Raw genomic sequence first — 22,287 nt, forward strand, 5'->3', positions numbered from 1 at the left:
AATTTAGAGTGTAATGAACAAATCCAATTTCCCTTTTAATGACTGCATAGTATTCCCTGGTATTGTTGGATCTAAATACTCAGTTTTAAAATGAGTCTCTGCTAGGACCCTGTGATTTTAGACCACTTGCTGGTAGGCCCTCTAAATCTACCAGGTTTAACTATTTAGTAAAATCCTAGAAAGCAAGAATGGAGATATTTAATCTGCTCTTTACAGTGTATGACCAATAAGATCATTAGAGGGAGAAGAGACAGAGGAAGGGAGAATGGCTTCACAGATGCAGCTTTGCTGCCTGGGAACAAGGCTGACTCCTTCATTAACAATTCTCTCTCTATTGAAAGCGCTTATTGAAGATTCGTACCCATGGAAAGACTCCACTGAGTAATTCCGAACACCCTGCTTCTTACCTTACCAGGTAAGATCTACCGTCCCTCCAACTCAACCTTCTAGGCTCATCTTTCCCCAGTTCACAGGCCACCCCCTCTGGAAGCCTCCATCATCTCCATCAGTTCCCCCTTCTAAGAGATCTGACAGCTCCAACTCTGGAGTCAGACAGGCTAAGGTAGGCGCCCAGCTCTCCTTTAACAGCTGAGACATTAGACAAGTCAGAGGACCTCTATGGGCCTCAGTTTCCTCATCCACAAAACAGGAATCAGAATGCAGCCCATTTCTTTGGGTTGTGGAAGAAATCACATGCTTCATTCACTACATGCAAAGGCAAAGGAGGTGCTCAATTCACATCAGCAAAAACTATGACTGGACTGCAAATATAACTATTTCTTTCATCTTTACATGATGCTTGGCAATTTGTGGCTTCCAGAAAAACAGGGACCTAGTCTGATCCATCCCAGCACCTCAAACATGGTGCCCAGCACGTTTGCTCCGAAAAGGTAAACATGGATAGGCTGGGAAGAGCGGCTCTGCCCAAAAGTGACCCTTCACCTCCCAGATCCATGCCTCCTCTCCAAGGTCCATGGAGATGCAGCTGAACAGTTATTTGGGACAAGGAGCATCAGTGGGGTTTCCTACTTCCCTGAAACACGAACAAGTGAACCAGCACCAGAAATCTGGGAAATAGTGACTTTCAAAGATGCTGCGCTTCCAAGACTGCGGGTGGTATCTGCCATTAGCATGTCAAGCAGGAGTGTCTTCTTTGCAAGAGAAGACAGGAAACTTTTATGGTTCCAGGTACTTCTCATCTCCAAGTATAAGAGCAACCCCTGCCCAGCCAGAAGGTCTCCCCTGAGCGGTTTGAAGGCACAGTCAGGAGTGGCCTGACAGCCTCCAGGAATCAGGAACATCAGAGCCAGACTCCAAGGCTTCCCTCTCAGGGTGGGAGCAGATCCAAGGGCTGGTTGGGCGGGGGTCTACTGACAATGTTTTCTCCCCAGTGGGCAGGGGAGCCAGCTGGCGATTGGCAGTGACCCTCCTCTCACCATCCCCACATGTCAGCCCCAGTCCCTCTCCAGGCAGGCAGGCAAGGCACGGCCGTCCTCAGGCTGCCTTTCTACCCCGTGGTTTATCCCTGACCTCAGAAGACAATGTGCTGAAACAGAGTACACCTCAGTGAGTGGGTGACTGATTGTGTTTTCAACTGGGGAGAAACAGAATCTAGTCCACAGTCCGAGGAGGGGCCTGAGCTGACCACATCGCAGCAGCCTGCCTCCAGTTTCTACTGGTCCTTCTAATACTGGGGCTTCCCCAGCCATGATGTGAAAGCAAGTCATCCATCTTCCCTCCACCTCCAAGCCCAAAAGATGGGCTAGGAAACTGGACCCAAGCCCACCCGTAAGTGCTCTTCTCCTTCCTTTAACAGTTGTCCTGTGGGGTGTCCATGTATCCCCATCCTCCCTCCACCTGTGTGCCAAGTGCCCGGGGTTCAGGAGGTACGGCCACTTACAAGAGACGCTGATGGGAAGGCCCCGTTTGCAGAGTATGTATAACTGGATTATGCACATCATGCTCTCTGCCTCTGTGAGCTGATTTAATGCTTCACTTCTCGGGTTCATGATTGGGGTTACACTTAGTGAAGTTCTCTAAGCATTTCCAGAGCCACGACGCACCGAGGATGTCCACCGAAGGAAGCAGGGTCCTCAATACATAGAATGAACACCTCCTGTCCTCCAAGGAGAGGGAGAGCGGCCCCAGACCTCTGCTAGTTCCTTTGCTTCTAATGGCTGGCAGGCCCAAAGCTTTTAGAGCTCACAACAACCCTTCTGATTCCAGTTCAGAAATGGGTCAGGCTCAGAGTGGCTACGGGACTCTTGCAGAAGCAACCAGAGCCAGGACGCAAGCCCAGCGTTACTTCTCTCCACCACAGCTGCCTGGATGAAAGAAACAGATGCATTCGAAGAAACACTCATCGTCATCCTTCTCCCTCATGTAAAATTCAATCAACTGAATCCAGTCCATCAACATCCTGGAGTGCACGCAAGAAACCTCAGGTAGGGCTTCAAACACTCCAGCCTGTGACAAGACAGATGAAACCTCCAGCTTCCTCCTCCTCACCTCCTGCTTAAAAAAAAAAAAAAAAAAAAAAATCTACACTTTATAACCTCTCTTCCACTAATAACTTCGAAGGAAATGCAAACCAAATTGTCAGTGGGCAAGTGGGGTGAGAGCTCCTCCACTCTCCAGATTCAACGACCTTCGGCTTGCACAGAGCGATGTAAAAAAGGGTTTGTAAATGGTCAATATAACGTCAGCTCAGAGAGTCTTTGATGTGCTTGGGGATGCCTTCTCCAAGTTGCTTCCAAGGAACAAAGTTCCCCCACTCATGCTCAGTAATCCTGACCCTCCAAGGATCCCCCAATAATTTGGATCCAAGAATAAAGGGCATGTAACAGTAAGCGGTCTGAAGTAACTGGGCCCTGCCAGGCCCCAGCTCATAGAAACATCTTTGGGTCTGTCTTCCTTAGAGGGACATTTGAGTTCCCTGTGGCCCCACAGAAGAGTGGGTGGGCTGGGCCAGCAAGCCTGGGCTCCCTTGATCTGCCCCCGTTCCTCTCCTCTTCACCAACCTCATGCTGGACCCTAGCCTTTTTTACCAGGAAGGGGGGACCCTAGAAATGCCTCAATCCATGCAATAAGTGTGCTGCTAGCTACAGACATTCCCACACCAGACAATACCTAACGCATCCCTCTGAGCTGAGCCAAGACATGGCCTCAGAATCCTTTAACTCCACGCCCAAGAGAGCCCTCAATGACAGACTAAAGCAGGCGGATCACATGAAACTTGCCTACCCCTTCTCAGTCTTTTCCCCAAATGGGGAAACTGAGGCCTGGAGGGATCAAGCAACTTGTCCAAAGCCTCCTAACTTCCATACCAGGGGGCCAGGCTATTGCCATCATAGAGCAGCTAATTCAACAGCACCATGGGCGCAGCCACTGGTTGCTACTTAGAGCCTCCTAGGCCCCTTTCATCACTGCCCTTTACAGCTGGGCACAAGACACCTACCCCTTTAGCTACCACCCCCACAGCCCTCCGACCTCCTGCCCCCTGCCATCCTTCTCAAGCCCACTCTCGCCAGCCCTCCCCGACAAGATGGGCCGCCTCCCTGCTGGCGTGCAGACCAGCCTGGCTCCCAGCGCAGCAGTGGGCCTCAGCTGTCCGTAATTCCTGCCTGTGAGGCTCTGTCAGGCGCAGCGATTAGACGACTGCCTGCTTAATGACAGGGCGACGGCGGCATTCACTCAGAGCCGCAGAAGCAATTACCTTGAAAATGGGGGTCACAGGCCCCACTCGTTGGCTTTAATTGAATTCCAATATCTGCCTGGAGCTGCCTTGACCTAACTTGTAGCTTCCTAAATACTACTTAAAGGAAGTGGAGCTAATCCAAGCAGTGCTTCTTCCCCAGTATCACTCTTTTCCTAAAACTTAAAAAAAATATTTTCGTAAGAGGATTTGTACCCAAGGAGGTAGACAGAAGGGAAGAGGGGACCCCACTGTGGCTACTGCCTGGAGGGAAGGGCTTGTCCTGCCAAGTGGATGGGGATGAAGAGCCGGAAGAGGAGAAATTTCACATGACGGAACTCAAAATGCACTTGCCGCCCCTGTGTCCCCCTCCTACCACTGTCAGCAGAGCCACTGAGACAGGAACTAATCGCTGAGACATAGGACACAGGGTGGGGCCAAGCCCTGGGCTGGAAGGAGGCCCCTGGGCCTCGGCCGGCTTTGCTCCTCAACAGTACGTGACCGTCCGTCCATGAGCTGCTTTTCCTCTCTTAAAAACAAAGATGCTGTCTATCAGAGGTGTCCAACCCACAGCTCAGGACGGCTATGAATGTGGTCCTAAATACAACACAAAATCATAAATTTACTTAAAACATTATGAGATTTTTTTTTGTTTTTGTTAGTGTTTGTATATTTAACGTGTGTCCCAAGACAACTCTTCTTCCGGTATGGCCCAGAGACGCCAAAAGGTTGGACAGCCCTGGGAGAGAGCAGTGGTTCTCTACCAGGAGCCCTCTGCCCCCTAGAGACAGACACTCGGCAATGTCTGGGGATACTGTTGGGTGTCACAGTGTGGGTGGGGGCTGCCTCTGGCATCTATTGGGTAGAAGCCAAGACTGCTGCTGAACACCCTACAATGCAAAAGACAGCACCCCTTCACCCCCCGCAACAAAGCATCTGGCCCCAACCACTGGGCTACATGATTCTAAGGAGACTTCAAACTTCACAGTATTATGATTTCCCCTCTGGGGGTGCTGCCACCCAAAATTCAATGGCTAAAAACCTGACCACTTGCTCACAGCCCCCCTTCCAGACTCCTCACCATCCTTCCCGCGTAACAGATGTGGGTCTGCTCCTCTGCCAGTGTTACCAGGGTCAGCCTGATGCTTCATACCCGTCCCCAGCAACATTCAGCAGCTGCCATGGGGCTCACACCAGAGGTTCAGGACTGCGAACCATCACGTGTCCCAGTGGCGCAATGGGAGGTTGGGACCCACCAGCATCACTCTGTTACTCTGACCTCAGGCTCTGGGCACTCCGGGCCCAGAGAGATGAGCTGCCCCACCCTCTCCTTTTAAAGATGCAGAAAATGAGGCTGGAGGAAGAGATGGGCTGCCCAAGTCACATGGCAAGAGCTGTAACTAGAACACAAGTCTCCAGATTTCTGCTGCGAAATGAAAAGCCAAGTGTCACCATCTACCCCACCGAGCAGAAAAGTCTGGGGCCTGCAGTTCCACCCTGATATAATGACCTCACATTAAAAAAAAAGACAAACCAGGATCCCAGAGTGTTCAGGCTAACAGGACTTCAGCCAAACAAGTCTGCTGTTTCCCAAGCCTAACTATCCTTCAGAATGATCTAGTGAACTCCAGAAAAACAGACGCCAGTCCAACCCCCAGACCTATGGGAAAGAACTCTGTGGCTAACTCCCTGGAATCCACATTGTTCCAGAGCCCCTCAGGAACCTGACCCACCTGTCCGCAGATGGGAAGCCATGATCTCACCCACCCCCTGCATTTTATCATTTTAGGGACGAAAGGTGAACAGGTACACTCCAAGGTAAGAACTGTGTCCAAAGTCGTACTGAGGAGCTATTTTCCTCAGATGTTTATCTTAAACATCCTTAGTCTCAACCAAAGTAGAAAACAAGAGAAAGATGCTATTTGCATCCAAGAAGTACTTTATAGATACGAACCAGGTAGAGGCTGGGGAAGAGACCTGGCTTCCTCCTTTCAGGAGGGGTCAGACCAGAAGTGGGCCTCACAAAGAGCTCTGGGATATTTTTTCCTGTTCCCTCGACCTAGTAAGGTCAGGATGAGCTGTCCAGGTACCCCGGCTAGAATTCACTCGGACATGTAAGGACTGCTCAGGCAGGAAGCTGAGTGCATGGGACAGCAAGGCCCAACCCCAAATTCCACAGCACATTTCACATCAACAGTACAGCAGAGACAGTTCTGATCCCAGGTGGCCAAAGAAGGGCAGGCCTTTGCCAGGGAGGAGGCCCAGAGCAGACAGGCCCCTGGGGAGGCATGAGAAGGAGGCTGGGGATCCACATCAGTCAGCCTGGCCTTGCAGGTGATCTCAGAGCCCATGCCCATCAATGGTAGGAACACCGAAAGTTGAGGGAGGACAGGGATGATGAGTGTAGGGGTAGATTTGAGACATATCTGGCACCCCATTAATTCGGGGACTGGGAGGCAATTGGGGACCCAATGGGGAGAGAGCCCCAGATGGATCCAAGCCCATGAAAAGCTTTAGGAGCTGGAGTCCTAGGGCCGCCATTCTTTGAGGCCAGCTAAGATCAAAATCGATCTCTGGTTATGATAAATGAGAGGAATAAAAGGGCTATACACACGGTGAGAGGCAGATTGGGGAGTCCACGTACCCCGATGATGGCATTCAGCTCTGTCATGGTGACCTGCTTGGCTCGTTCCACAGCCTGCGCCACCTGCTGCTGGTGCTGGAGGGAACAGGGTGGGGTTAGCAGTGGCCACTGGGGACAGGCAGTCGCCAAGCCCCAACAGAAGGCAGAGGAGGCCCACTACGCTGGCACAGCAAACAGGTGGCATGGGGGCAAGGGCATTTTTACTTTCTTCTTTAAACCTTTATCAATGAGCATGTATTACTTTTGTAATCAAAACTTCCTATAAATTGTTTTAAGTTAAAATATAAATGAGCCAAAAGATGGGTATTAGTCAATCACCTGCCCTCCAGCACACATACAAAAAACTTCCTTCTATGCAACTGAGTATGAGCTGGACATCAGAACATATTACTGAATGATTATTAATGCTCTAAGTGCAATAACAGCATCATAGGCACGCAGGACCCTGTCCACATTGTTGGGATGTCTGCAGCTTACACTCAAAGGTTCAGAAGAAAAGTGTGTGTACCTAAATGCAGTCAAATCTATATCTAAATAGAGAAAACAAAAGCATATGTCTAGATAGAAAGAGAAAGAAAAGAGGCAAAATGAACCCGAATGTAAACAATGAGTTGACTCTGGGTAACAGAGACGTGTCCGTGTTGCGTCCACAAGCTGCAGTGAATGCACCACTCTGGTGGGGGCAGCTGTGGGAAATCTCTGTGTTTTCCACTCAGTTTTGCTGTGAATTTGAACTACTCTTAAAAAAAAAAAGTCTTCCCCCTCCCCCCAAACCATTTTTCAGTGCATCCATATCCTTCAGCGTTGAGGCAGCACCCCCTTTGTATGCAACTGTCTTCCCTACTGGGCTACAAGCTCCGAGAACATTGCTATATCCTGTTTTTTACGTGAATTCAATCATTTGACGGTCACTACTCTGACTCAGACCCAGGACTCCAGGAGGGAGCTGAGAAGGGCCCTGCCACAGAGGGGCGGGGGCCAGGGCCCGCCTCAGCTGGAGGGAGCTCTGCTGGATGGGAAGGGGCCTCTCAGACAGCCCACCCGACTACCCTGTGCCAAGGAGTCTCCTTGGAGATGTTTCCACTAGCTCAGCCCCTGTGTCAGGTAAGGGGGCCTGTTGGAAAGTGACTTAGAAGGTGATGTGACCAAGAAAGTCATGCCTTTGCCAAATATACTCTGTCCTGAAGGGTACAGTTCCCTTTAGGTATTGGTTCCCCTCATAGGGTCTGGCTCTCGGCACTGACTGGCCAGGTTTCCTGGCTCCTAGAGAGGTCCAGGTATGGAGTGTGGGACACAGGGAAGCAGAGGTTGAACTGGATAGGCCATGGGGAGCACAGAAGCACCCACTGACCATGGCTACCCCGGTTGCAGGCTAGAACCCTTCTCTCTGGACTCAGGCAGTGACAAGGAACTAGTTCTACCAGAAGAATAAGCAAACTGAACCTCCCATGTGGCTCCCTACCCCTGAACCGGCTGGAGAAGGCTCTGTAAACCCCTAGGATGTGAACTTCAACCTCAGTTGGTATAAATGAACAGGGGCGGGGGCTCCAGTGGGACATTGTCAGCCAGTGGGCTGTTTTGGAAATTAAAGGAAGACACAGCAAAAAAAAGGTCTTACCTCTTGTGACAGGAAAGGCATGATCTGTGCTAAAATTGTGTTCAGTCTCTTGGCGATCTCTGTCTGCAAAAGGAAGGAGACCTCATAAAGCTCAGGCAAATAAATCAAGTCACTAACATGTCGGCCAAGTAGAAGTGCAAAGTCCCCCAACCACAGACCCTCCCACTGGCTCCATCTTTTCCACCCTCAGGAGCCTTTGCTAAATTGTGGCACAAAGAAATCTTCCAACTCCCCCCAGCCACGCTGCCTACGTTTTGGGAAGCTCCAATTTCCTATCAGAGGTCTGTTTGGGCCCGAGTATAGTTTGTCTCCTCAGGATAGAAGCCCTAATGAAAAACAAAGCAATACAAAACAAGAATGATCCCACCCACTGCACACCCCAGTAACACCTATTACAACAACAGGGAAATGCAGTGCAGTGAGGAAGGGACTGTTAGGCCCAGGGGTCCCAATGGCAACAGCAAGACAGGCTCTCAGACAAATCGGGAGGTGACAGAAGCCCCCGGGTCCCCTGGGGCCAGCCTCACACAAGCTGTTATGTGGCTTACAGGGTCTCCTGCATCCCCGCTTTTCACTGCTGCCTCTCTTACATGTGTGCTGCCCAGCTTGAAATCTCACCAGTAACACTGACATTTTTTTAGGGTAAAGCCACTGCCTTCCCTAAAAAGCTGCTCAGGAGGTAACTCTTTAGATCCCTAATCCGTCACTGAAGCTCCCCAGAGAAAGGCAGATCAATTCTCTGCCCCACCCCCTAACACTCCAGACAGGATCACATTTAGAAAAACATCAACTGTTTTTGCCCCCAGTGTCCTATGTGAACCTCAGATCAGGAGTGGTTAGAAGAGAGTGATGCTAAATGGCTAATTGAGCCCAGATGGGAAAGGCCTCGCCTCAATACAGACGAGTCTCACAATTGCTTTTCTTATCTCATTCTAAATCCCGAGGCCACCAGGACTGAGGCCCCAGAGCTGGCTTCAAAGCTCTCATCAGCACATAGCAATCTTCCAGAGACAAAACCATGACAACAGCCTTTAAAAATCTGTGATCATCTGCATGTCAAATGATCCTGGATGAGAAATCCTTGTGCACTTAAAATAAAAACAACACCGTCGGCTTACAAACAGACCCTGGACTTCTAGACCTGGGCGGGGGTGTCTGTGGAGACTTCCTGGGGCCGATCAGCCCCAAACCAGCACTGAGGAGGAGGCCTGCGGTCTGTGAAGGTCTGTGAAGCGACAGGCCCATCACCAGGCCCATCACCAGGAAGCCTGTCCATCACCAGGAACCCGACAGGCTTTCGCAGCCCTGTCCTGGGGCTGCCGGGTCCGACACAGGGAGTTTGTTCCCGGGCCTGGGGCCTCCTGCGTGGGGACGAGTGACTGCTGCTCTCTCTTGGAACACCCGAATTCTCAGGAATAGATTCTCCTGAAGGGTGAACAGGGTCAAGGTTTCCCCCACTGTGGTGTTTGGGGTGGAACAATTCTTTGTTGCAAAGGACTGCCCCTTGTATCCCAGGGCACTGAGTGTCAATAATGGTTTCCACTTCCAAACTTCCAGGGGGTGGGGGAGTGTCACCAGGGCCCACGGCCACATCCGCACATTTCAACCTCAGTGCCACTGACTTTCGGGACTGGATACTTCTTTGTTGTGTGGGGACTGTTCTGTGCATTGTCCGGTTTTTAGCAGCATCCCTGGACTCCACCCACTACATGCCTGTCATTCATATTGTAAGGAACCTGGGAAGATTACTAATTATTGTATCAATTATTAATATAGGTAAGTAGGAAGAATTGACTCCAAAATAAGATTTCTTTCCCATTTCTGTTCATTTTTTCCTCCCCCTAACTGACTGACAGTGGGGAAAGAGAATGAAGTATAAATGTCAGGGTCCTGCCCTGGCTGGTGTGGCTCAGTGGGCTGGGCATCGTCCTGCAAACTGAAAGGTCACTGGTTTGATTCCTGGTCAGGGCACAAGCTTGGGTTGCGGGCCAGGTCCCCGTTTGGGGGCGTGAGAGGCAACAGATCAATGTTTCTCTCGCACATCGATGTTTCTCTCTCTCTCTTTCTCCCTCCCTTCCCCTCTCTCTAAAATTAAAATAAAATCTTTTAAAAAAGGTCAGGTTCCTATGTGGTAGGAGTTCCAGAAACAACCGGCTAGTCAGCCCCTCAGTCTAATGCTGCATAGAGCAACATGGTCACTCAACTGTCACATGTTTATATGCCCAGTAAGAGGATAAAGATACATTAAAAACAAACAGAAATACACTCGGTTCACTGCTTAGGAAGCTCACTGGTCCAAGGCCTCTTACCTGAAAAAACTAGCATAGCAATGCCTAGAGGAGAGTAGGTGCTCAATAAATGTTTAGCCAGAAGAATCTCGCTGGCCTCCCTGCATTTAGTTTTCATAGTGCAGAGCGTGTCCCGCAGCGGCTGACCTGGGCCTGCCCCAGTGTGAACATCATCTGTGGGATGGGCCACGGTGGATAAGGTGTTGACACAGTACTGGGAGGTGGGGTGGGCAGCAGCCCAGCCCTTGGCCCACAGGGCGAGGTAGTGCTGTCAAGCCAGACCAACCGCAAGCCGCCTCGGTGAGTTTCTGGCTGCGGCCCCCTCCTCAGAGTCAGCAGGGCAGGCAGCAGTCCTGAATCGGCCTGGTCACTCTGGGGTAGGTGGCTGTGAAAGGGTTCCCAGCTACTGTCTACTTCCTCTAGCAGACAGGCCAACTGTCAGGGTCTTGGTAGTTACAGGAAAAAGCAGCTGACCCTTCCCCTTCCCCTTCCCCACACCCAGTGGTCAACACACCGCCACCGGCTTCCCCTGAGTTAGGATCTTCTCTCGGGGCCTGGCCAGGGCTCAGCATCCTGTTGTTATGAGGAAAAGGGATCTGCCAGGATTTTGCGTGGCCATACCTGATTCAAGGCTTGGCATTCTGGCGGCCAGGTGACCAGGCAGCATCATCAGAGCAAGTTCCCTCTCAGGCTCACACTTACTGTGTGGCTCTGAAAGCAATTTCTGCCCCCTTCACCTGCCTCCCCACACCACAAACACCAAGGACCATCGGAACAGCTCCACACAGGTATGAAATGTTCTGGAGGCCTGGGTTCATCCTCAGTGAAGAGGGATCTCACTGGGTAGCAGTTCGAACTTGGGTTTACCGCAAGACGCGACTGTACAGAGTGGGGGACAGGCAGAGTAAACAGGGTGGTCTTACACTTGGAGAGCTATTATAATAAACCACAGCTTTCCCATCCTTGAATCTAGGGTTTTTTCCGGGGTTGGGAGGAGTTGGGGTGGAGAAGGTATACAAACTGCATGTCTCCTGGCTGTCACTGTGCCATCACCCCTCCTGGTCTCCCTAAAACATAGAAGCAGGGACTGAGCCTTGCCCATCTCTGCATAGGCCACCCCACCCTGAGAACAGCTCCGATCAGTCAAAAAATGAACAGGAAGACTTTTCACTGAATGATTTTTTTTCACGATGTTTCTCAGAGGGTGGTAATAGCAAGAGGAAAGAGGTGATAGCAAGAAGCTTCTAGAAACAGAAAGTTGGCCGGACAGAACCACTCTTAACAACAATGAAAACAATAATAGCTAACATCCACAGCCCCAGCTCTTCCAAGCATTTTACATGTGAGTGTGGCACAATCATCCTACACAGAAGGCGCTTATTAAAATCTCCATCTTTCAGATGGGGAAGCTGATACTCAGCAGTTAGGCAACTTCACTAAATGACTTCCTACCAAGAAGCCAAATTTCCACATTTTGAATATACTCCGAGAAGTATTTTTGAAAGAAAAACTACCATCAGGGTTAATGATCAACAGCATTTCTGATTAGAGCAGCTGTTGAAACAGCATTTTATCCAACTCAAACAACAGTTCCAAGGAGGGAAGAAAACCAAGATGTGCGACTTCAACAATCAGGACAGTCACCAACCACAAACTGGAGGGAGTTCATTGGCTAGAAAATTCCTTTTGGCAGTTCAGGGCACTCCGTTATCACTGAGGCCACCTTCCATCCTTCCCTCCATCTCAGTCCCACCAAACCTCCGCCTTTGAGCCAGAGCCTCGGCCTCAAAGTGCCCAGTGCCCATGGCAGGAAGGCTGCTTCCTTTGGAAAAAGGTGTTTGGGGAGCCTGATGCTGCCTTTGAAAGTTTCCTTTCAAGTGTGCTTCAAAGAAGGCAGCTTCGCTGGTGGAAAAACATTGTTGTTGCTCAGAAGAAACTAAGCTACTAGACACAGACACTTCAGAGATCCTGCGAAATTCAGACTCTGCACTCCCAACTGGGCGCTTCGAGTAACATCTGCCCTGGGCCTCTGTCGAGATTGTTAGGTAAATAAATGAGGGAAACAAGATAGTGGGGGGCAAGTGTAATTTCCCAAAGAGCAATCTGCTCAACACGCCTTAGGAGCTCCCATTTGCCCCATCATCTCCTCATTAAAGCAGGACCTCTAAACATCTTGCTGTAAACTGAGGGCACTTGAGCATTCTAAAAGTATTTCTCTCCCAACACGCTAGCAACCACTTCGCTGCTGCTTACCATCCCCAGGCCTTTGACCCAGAACACGAAACTAAGGGAGATGGAGCCTGCTCGTGGCCCTCACCCCCAACAACCTCTTGCCCCTGGCCTCAGCACCCGGCGGGGCATTGGGCTGGCCCCCCGACTCCATTTTTTTTCCATTTATCTGACTGCTCATGGCACAGCTGATAGCCACTTCCATCAGACGGTCTCTCCACGATTCAGTTTTAAACTGCCCAGGTGGCTGTACCAGTTGGCTCTTGAAAATGCACATCTCTTTTTAACCTCAGCCAAATAAAAACAAGGAGAGGGAAACCTGCCATTTTAAAGAGTATGTTATGACCCAAAGCCACAGAGAAATGACCTGGCTCCTATTCCCCGCTCTGCCTCCACCTAGTTGTGTGGCTTTGGGCAAATCACTCCCCTCTACTGGGCTTCAATTTTATTGTCTGCAAAACAGAGGAATGAACTGGCAACTTATAAGATCCAGGAACCACCATTTAGAGTTTAGAATGCTAAACATTTCTGAATTGCTCTGTGACATATCACTTCCTCCATAAAGCTCAGTAAGACACTGCACAGCTTGAGTCTAGAGGACGAGCAAAGAAGCAAGGCACCTTGAGATGTGGACTGATGCTGGGCTGGGGTTCGGTCCCAAGGACCAGTCTTCACAGGAGCAACCATTCGCATGTGACCATCAGCAAAAAAACAGCATACAACTGTCACAGCGCACTGATATCCTAGATCCGAATGTGTCAAGCTACTGTCTGGGTTCTCTGTTTCACAAAGGAAGACTAGCTGTGAGCTAAAGACAGCCAGGCAAGGCCTCTTCAAGATGTACCATTTAGCGGCAAGTATCAACAATTTCCATGTCTGTGAGACACCAAGGGGTCACCGCTAGGCTCCTGGTTTCACTTCTACCATCGGCATTCCGTCCTGGGACAATCAGGGTGGTGCACAGTGAATCCGGACCCCATTTGTGGATGTGTGTGAGAAAAACGAGATGAGGAAAAGATACCTGTCTATGTGAAACATGGGTTACACTCCCAAAGCCATGTGGAAATGGTGGTTTTCAACTCAGCTCCGAGACCGGCATGCCACGGGGCCTCAGAGCAGACACAGCTGGGGCTGGGCCTCCAGTCGCTCTTCCCGAGGCACGCGTGTTTGGGGTGGGAGTTCAGTCAGCTCACATTCTTGAATTTGAATCAGGTTTCACCTGGTTCTCTGACTCAAGTCCCAGGGTGTTCAAAGTCAGTCTGCTTCATCTTGAATTAAAATCACAGGGGCACAGGGAGGCCGGGGGCGGGGCGCTGTGCAAAAGGAGGCGGCCCCAGCAGCCGGTGCTGCAGTCGTCCAGCAATCAAATATTGGAAGACTCCAGGACACTGTGCCTGGGCAACTCTAACTTAAAATATCCCACTGCATTTCTAAGGCAATTCTAAATTGATAGGCCCTCAATTACTGGACTACAAGATGACATTCCTTGCCAGGCAGTTTCTCCTCAGACTAAGCTGAAATAAAGCAAGTGGGTGTTTCACTGTTAATGGGAGGGAGGGAAGTCCAGGGACAGGGAGAGGGGTGGGACCTCCAGCAAAAGCAGGCGGGGCATTCCCAGGCCCCACTCCGCCCCCACCACAGGCTCTAGGGGAAACCAGCACCAGCATCTTTAAGAAGGGGGCAAATACAGGATCCACTTAGCAGCCAAGGGAGATAACGACCCCTGTTCCTGGAGGGGCTGGGAACTTTACATCACAGATCACTCAATGATAGGGGAGCCTCCTTCAAGGCCCTTTTAGCACTGACATATTGATCAAATTATATATAACTACAACACCATTAAATATTTATATTTCCGAAGAAGCCGGCTGAATTCTTTATGCTGGGTGGGCTTGGGATAAGAAAAGGCCCAGCCCTGATGTGACCCCGGAGGATCCGTCTCCCATAGGAGAGAGAGAGATGCTGGCTGGGCTAGCCTGGGGCGGACACCGCACGCACCGGACCTCCGGTCCTTCACACAGGGCAAGGATGGCAGTGAGGACACAGCATGACTACAACACTCACCCAGCTACGACATTAGCAAAACAAGGGAGTCCAGGTGCTGAGTCTGTGACATAACCCTTCCATGTGCTTCCCCGAAAGGGATCTGCCCTTTCCTTTCACTCCGTACCAGAAACCTCACATATTTTCTGCCAAGAGTCTAGGGGATAGGGAACTGGGAATAGTAAGACCAGGTGAGCAGACATGGGGAACTGTGGGGAGAGAGGAAGATTCCAGGCCACTGACCTTGGAAAGAGTTGGCAATGCAAAACCCTGAGACATGCATTCAGTCCCAGGTGCGTCCCGCAGTTGGGCCGCAGGTTCTGTGACATGGAGTCATCCAATATAATAATCTCGAAAATGAGTTAAGTGCTGTGCACAAGTGAGTGCCGCATCCTCGGAAGCATGAGGCTAGACACCATTCTATGGAAGGGACCCTGGCTCAGGAGACAGCCAAGTCCCTCCCTGGCTCTAAGACGCTAAGACTTTCATTTCTCAGGCTCTCAGTTACCATCCACCGGGCTTCCTGTTAACAAGATCCAGTAATCTTTAAATATTTGTTCACTTTAATTTCTTGGTTCCCAAACACATTAAACTCCGCTTGCCTCCCACCCCCACTCCAGGGGATGGCCTCAAAGAGCTTGCCTGTGTAGACAGAATGGGAAAGTCTTTTCAGATTTCACCTTCCCCCAACACTGCCCATTCATCCAGGGCGCCAGCACCCCCCACCGCCCCCCTCAGATCACCTGCCGCCCCTCCCCACCTTCCCAGATTCCACTGGCCGACTCCCACACGGAAGACAAATTCCCCACTCATCCCTTGGGTTGCCACAGCAAACCCCCACCTAATCTCCTCCAACATTATGCAAATCTCCCCTTGCCCCTCAAGAGGCTATAAAAATCACATTACCCTTGCAGAGGCAGCTTCTTAAATTTTAGGGGTCTCCCCATGAGGACAGTACTGCAAATGAAACATGGCCATGACTTTTAAAAGACAGGGACTCTCCAAGAAACCTGGGTGTCAGGGAAGGGAAAAATTAGGTGTAAAGGAGGGGACAGACTGGGGGCAGACACAGAGCCCCCTTTTGTTCACCTACCACCCAGTTCACAACTAAAGGGCATGTCAGTTCCTTATAAGGGTCAGAGTGTCCTCTCATCCCAAACAAGGATGCCAGGAGTGGTGGCATTTCATAGGCCATCAAAATCATACTCCGTTATTTAGAACCTGTTTATACGATGGGCTCCCTCCCAAACCCACCACCTCCCAAAAACCACCATCCCACTGGACTAGTAGAGTTTACATTGAGAATAAAAAACACACAGTTGCAAAGCTGTGAACAATAGTTATCAAGGATTTAGAAGGGCAATGAGATAAGCCATAACACTTTGAACTCCTGCCTAGAGAGACAGGCAAGGCCCGATGAGCCCAGTTTACTACTGTGCCTCCACGCCACTGACCTGAGTAGCTTCCTGCTCCTCAGTCCCTTCCTGTAATCCAAATTCGGCATGTTTATTATCTCCCCCCACTCCTGATTTCCCCATCTCTGCTTTATCATCTCTCCTTCTAGCTATCTCTTTTCTCAACCCCCTTCCTTCCCCTCACACTTAAACTATCCATAATGTGAGATGGAAAAAAAAATACTTAAGTTACATTAAAAACCCTTTAAAATAAAGGTTTATGACACATTTCTTTCTACAATCACAATTTTTACACCTGACAGGCTTCTCTCAGAAACCCAAGAAAGCCTCCTTTCTCTTCCAGAAGGCCCATAATGCTACACAGGGTTAGGGAGAACCCCAATCTGGAACATAACCCAACTCGAGTCCTCCACAAAACGCACACTACGCATCCAAGTGTGGGGCCAAGCAGCGTGCAGAACTCGTTGGGCTGCAGCGAACACCGGAGGGCCTGCCGCCCCTCAGGGGGCTCACGGCCTTGTCAGTCCGCACTCCTCTCCTCGCCCTGCCCCACCATCCCCAATGTGAGGACACAGCCCTCTGGTGACCACACAGGTCACCTTCGCACCCCAGGCCTTTCACACCATGCTCTGACACTTTCATCCTGGTGGTTGCTTGTCTGGATCCAAACGCGTATTGTTTTAGGTTCCTAAGATGAAAATGTCTAATCTGTTTTAGAAGCAATCAAGTGCTACTTAGGGCTCCATTAAAACCTATAATATTTGGAACATCAAATTTCCAAACTGTTTATCCTCAACAAAAGCCTTCCTTCTGGGATTACTTGGTGATGGTGGTGGCGGTGGCGGAGGTGGCTGCGGTAGCTGCCCCAGGACCCCCGAACAGCTCTCCTCGGAAGAGGGCACGGCCAAAGCCAGACTCCAGACCCGGCAGGGCTTGCCTGGCCTCTCAGCCCCACCCCTGGCCTTTCCCAACGCTGAGAACATGCTCTTTCTATACCCTTCAAAGGATGCAACTGGTAAAGGGATGCTTTGGGGACAGCAGGTGAAGGAAGCCTCTTCCCAAAAGGTTGTTGCATCTTTAAAATAATGAAGCTGGATGGGGTGAAGGGGAGGGAGGTATTTGTTCTCAGGCAAAATCTTCAGGGCTGAATAAATGGGGCCCCTGGGTAAACCACTAAGCCTGGATGAGCCTCCACTTGAGAACATAAATCTCTGCCCCACCCACACTCACATTTCCAAAGGGGCCTCGGCTCGAAAACAGCCACCTAGAACATCTGATTTGAAAGGGACTTAGAGGTCCCTGATCAGACTCTTCAAAAGGAGGGCCCATCCCCCACAACCTCCACAAAGGTGGCTTCTGCCTAAACATTCAATGACAGCCAGGAAGCCTGCCCGCCTGCCTGCCTACTGTGCCGTGCTGACTCTGCAACTTCCTTAGCAAACAAAAGAATTCAAAATCGATCTTGGTGAGAAATGCCAGGCCTTAAGAAGCCTCAAGTGGGAGGGTGCTGCCCCCCCATGCCCCCCAACCCGACCCCGTGCTTGCTCTCTGCCAGGGATGACTCAAAGAAACAAATCCAGGGAACCATCCCTATGTATATGATGGCAGGAGAAGCCCCTTCCCGAAGTTTCTCCTTAGCCCCAACTTAAAAAGGAATATTTATTTTGAAAGGCAAAAGAAAGAAAAGTAACCAATGGGAAAGGTAAACAGAAAAGGGAAGAAAGCATCTTGGCTGTGAGTCTCAGAGAGCATTTGCTGAAAACAAGATATTGTCCCTTTAAGCATATAAAAACAAGGCCCTTGAGCACGCAGTTCTCACTCTGGTACACAATTATGGGTGCTTTCAGCTGTCTAGCACTACTTCAAGTGCGCTCTTAAACCAGACTGTCAATGGCATGTTGAAAGCTATTTTGCTGGCTGCTATCATTAATAGCAAAGTGGAGAGTTGGGCTGATGAGAATTAAATATGGGGGAGGGGGCAGGTCACAACCAGTCATTACGGAATTAACAATATGAGAAAGGAGACAGTGACACATTAGGAAATAAAGTTCAAACCAGCATATTCTGGTGGGGACGCAGACAAGGGGAGGCGAGGCGCAGACCAGGGAAGCAGGGCACAAAAGCACAAGCACAGTGTCCCCCACCCCCACCCCCACCCTAGGCAGATGGACTCAGGCCAGCCCTGGAGAGCCGTATGGGGACGCAGGAGCCGCAGAGTCAGGAGTGTGACAGCGGAGAGGCCTCAGAGATCACCACTGCAAAATGTCACCACCTTGGCTTCACTCCCCCGGTGGAGCCCCCTCCACACCACTCCTAAGGCTTGTGGACTTGCGGTTTCCGGAGCACACTGACTGCCTTTCCCCGAGCTGTTGCCACCCCAGGAGGGGTCTCCAACGCTGCGGCAGCCTATAAAACCCGCCTTGCCTCTGGCGCGGCTCAAGTAACAGCGCCAGGGGCAGCCTTCACCAGACTCCCCTTTCCCAGGAAGAATAAGCTCTTCTGTCCTGAGTGCTCCTCCTGTGTCACTCGGCCACATTAGCACTTACCTCACTGCATTGCAATGACTTATTTAGATGCCCAACTCCCCAGTGGAGGGAAGGGTGTCTTTTTCACCAGACCCAGCCCACAACCAGCACATCCCGGCCCCTAATCACCACTTTGGGAATGAAGCCAACCCCTTCATTTGACTGATGAAGAAACTGAATGCTGAGCTGTAGGAGGAAGCCTGCAGAGCCAGCAGCCAGCCCACAATTAAAACCCCCCACTTCCTACTCACAGGGCACAGGGAATCAGAATTCTACCCTGAGTAAAGAAAAACCAAAGGGTTTACTGAGCAACTACTAGGTGCTAAGTGCACATAAGACACCTCAGCAGAGGGCCTTCATCCATAACTACAAAAATGAAATAATGAAGTGTGGGAAAGGACATCACCATCGCCAGATCACAGAGGAAACCTCATTGAGATTGGGCCCTGATCACCTTTCGTTCCTGGCGTCCCCCAATTTTGTACAGCAGATGGGACAAGAAAACATTTTCCTATGCAGGAACAAAATGTAAAGGAACTCGGACACAGGCTAGACCTTCATATATGAGGGGAGGAGGAAGGAATCCAGAGAGAAGGAGCTCTGTGCAATCGAGAACCTCCTAGTCCAGACAGTCCATGGAAAGAGTCTTAAATTAGAAGCCAGGTTCCCTCCCAGGTAGTTTTCTTAACAAGTGAGGACAAGGGAGCATCTGGCCATCTCCCAGGTCATTAAGTGATCAAATGTGTGAGAAGAAGACGACCCAGAGAAGGACCACACCCCCACTCCATACAACATCATCAGCACCCAATGGGGGCTGCAGAAGGCTGGGTCTTCAAGGGTGGCGGTGGACTTCCTCCTAGGTAGACAGGACAAAGTGAAGAGAGCTTTGAGTTTGGTAGAGCCCAAAGCTGAGTGAGGCAGGGACCCAGGACAGTGACAGAAGCTGCGTGACTAGAGGCTCCAGGGCAAGTGGCAGTGCAGGAAAAGTCAGATGGAAACCAGGATGCAGAGGGGTTCTTAGATGCCAGCACTGTGACCAAAGATGATACTGGGATTTCTTCTGAGTTCAACGCAGGTGCCGCACAAACTGGCATTGCCCAAGTGTAAGGACCTGTGTCTCCTTCAACTTTTGAGAGTGGTCACCTTCTCCTGACCAAGGTAGACTACTCCTGGGCAGGGTCTTCGTGACTTTGCCGCCTGCTAGCTCCCTCTGGCCATGTACACCTTCACAATGGTCACAGAGCTTCAGGCTGTCATACAGAGATCTTCCAGCCCAAGTCCCTTATTACTTCTGTGAGATGTCACACAGAGGGGAAGTCACCCCATGCGTTTCTGTATCCTCAAGTAAAAAGTTCAAAGGTTTGACCACTATACCTCACCCCTGAACCTTATCTCTGGGATCTTTTCTACTTATACATTCCATATATTATCAGTGCCTCAAGTCATTTATTGTGCAAATAGCTAGCAATTAAGAAGAGGACCACAGGCAGAAGGTTCAGCTGATATGTTTGGTTATACAACCAAAGTAAAGGTACTTTGGACTTTGGTGTAGCCAGGTTTGTAGCCCAAGGCTCTTGAGATAACAGTACAAAAAGAAGCAACAGTAATTAAGAGCACAGAGTGCTATTAGTACAGGAGCACTCTTCACTTCACAAGTCTCGGTGAAGAGACCTGGGGTTAGGAAGGCTGCAGTGGGAGCTCTACCACTAACAGGGGACTGGATGACTCTGGATGCATCACCTCCCCTGCTGGGCCTCAGCTTCCTCATCTGTGATGTGAAAGGTCTGGATGAGAAGCCACAGGGCTCTCCCAGCTCCAACAGGGCAAAAGGAAATTAGAGGAAGAGTCACTCAGTTTTTAGAAGAAGGTGACCATCCAGTGCTGGCATGAGGATGTCCCCAAATCAAAACACCTCAAGTCCTCTTTCAAACCCTCAGCAGTCACGGGCAGAGGGTGCAAAATGGCCTGACGAAGCATTTGTTTCTAAGTGGCTTTGTGATTTGTGGCTGACATTGCAAAGCCTGCGCAGGAACAAGATGGGAACTGATGAGCTGGTCGGCCATCCTCGCCTCCCTGGCCTCGCTGAATCACCCTTGACATTCTGCCTGGAAGCAAGGGCTTGGAGGAGGTGAGTGACCTCTTCGAGTCTTTAGGCCAGGCCTGTGATTCTGCAATCTTCTCTTTACCATAATTAGGGACGGAGGCAGAGGAGTGGGAGGAGAAACCATTTATTACTTCTCTGGGGTTTGACAGCTTGGAAAAAGAACAAGAGGCAGAGAGAGACACAGCCCGGAGAGGAGCCAGCCACGGTGAGTTTACCCTCTCAGTAAAATAAAAATGGGTTGGACGCACCTTATCAGCTGCCCTCTGTCAATACAGGGCCCATTTGGCAGAACCTGTGGTTCCCAACTAATAGGCATTTCCCATGGCGGTGGTGGTAAGAGGATGTGTGTGCGAGGGAGCAGACGAAGGACCGCCACACTTCCCAAGGTGCTAACTCTGGAGATCATCTATTATATAAAAAAGTACAGGCAGTCCTTACCCCCAGCCCTGAACTTAAAGATGAAGAATCCAGCCTGTTTGTTCCAGGCAGATGTAATCACACGAACAGTCAAGTCTAGAGGGCAGGACACTGCATGAATAATTCAAGCACTCCAGTCACTTGATTGTGTGTGCAGATAAAACACCAGTCAACCGCTAAACAGGTCAGCTGATAAACTTGTTTGCTCAGGCCTAACCACCATCCGCCAAATGCACCCAAGACCCACACTACAATTAGTGGCCCGGTTTTCTTCTGCAGAAAGCTTGCAAGCCCAGGGAGTGGCCAGCCCCATTAGGTCAGGGTTGCACTTCTCAGCAGAGGTTTCTTCACCTCCTTGTCTCTTTGTCCCTACACAGCCGCAGGGTGATTTCACCCAACTCAGAGATTGCCATAAACCCTGCAAAGGCACGGCATTCAGAACACGCACATTCTTGCTGGGAAGCAAATGGGAACTGAAGCTGGAAGGCAAAGCTGAGGCCAGAAGGGTGAAGCACCAGGCTGGAAATCCAGAGGCGCAGATCCGAGTCCCAGCTCTGCCCTCTTAGCGTCCCTGAAGCCTCCTTTCCTGGCCTATAAAAGAGGACAGAGAATCCATCTATCTGCCTCTGGCAGCTGACAGGATTAAATGAGTCGATGTAGCCAAACCTCAGGCATTCTCCCCCTAAGAACCCTGTTTGGGGAATGGCCAGAAGCCCCAGATGCACACAGCTGCTCTTTATGAAAACCCTACCACCACCAAATGCATTAAGGTGGTTAACTCTTCCTGAGTTCAGTGTCCTCAGGACTCTGGGAACAGCTTTGCTCCACCAGCCAAGGTGGATTTTCTCTGCCAAAGAACCCTTCACTCACAGACACAGGAAGGAACGCCACCCATTCAGACCTCAACATGCAACAACATATTGCACCTTAATTATGAAGCTCTTAGAATAACTGCTGCTATAAATTTTAAACCTGGGTACAATTACTCTCTTTAAACACACCCAAGGGGAAAAAAAAAGAAGTTGGAAAAAGGGAGGAGGTGGCACCTTGCATAACACCCCAAGGTACATGAACAGCTGGGACCCCAGTTCCACCTCATGCAATCTTATCACACCAGTCGGAACTGGTTAGTTCCACCTCAAGTTGGGCTGAACCATTCTGCCCAGAAGAAACATCTTTACATACAAAGCAGTATCTGTTTATGATTTCTGCGTGCCTTCCTAAAGAGCTAATCCCTCAGGAAGCCACAAGCTGGCTTCCCACATTGCTCAGTAAACTCAGGCCCCTTTCTGGCTGCCCTTCACCCAATA

The 22,287-nt window shown here is 50.3% G+C and overlaps 1 protein-coding gene across 8 annotated transcripts in view; it reads right to left on the bottom strand.

Annotated features, from left to right (window-relative positions):
- Window positions 1-22,287, bottom strand: part of TLE3 (TLE family member 3, transcriptional corepressor) — a 43,532-nt gene that overhangs the window by 16,714 nt on the left and 4,531 nt on the right. For 4 of the 8 annotated variants that reach the window (XM_054594217.1, XM_054594136.1, XM_054594377.1 and 1 more), the window contains exons 5-6: window positions 7,957-8,019; window positions 6,309-6,413 (exon numbers count right to left, since the gene is read on the bottom strand). In XM_054594217.1, coding sequence (XP_054450192.1) covers window positions 6,309-6,413; window positions 7,957-8,019 — 168 coding nt within the window. The remainder of the gene's footprint in view (window positions 1-6,308; window positions 6,414-7,956; window positions 8,020-22,287) is intronic. The other 4 variants (XM_054594649.1, XM_054594505.1, XM_054594578.1 and 1 more) reach the window with 1 other exon arrangement.

Source organism: Pteronotus mesoamericanus, unplaced genomic scaffold (genome assembly GCF_021234165.1).
Source record: "Pteronotus mesoamericanus isolate MK-2021 breed Mesoamerican mustached bat unplaced genomic scaffold, CSHL_Meso_final contig_100, whole genome shotgun sequence".
Classification (NCBI taxonomy): Eukaryota; Metazoa; Chordata; class Mammalia; order Chiroptera; family Mormoopidae; genus Pteronotus; species Pteronotus mesoamericanus.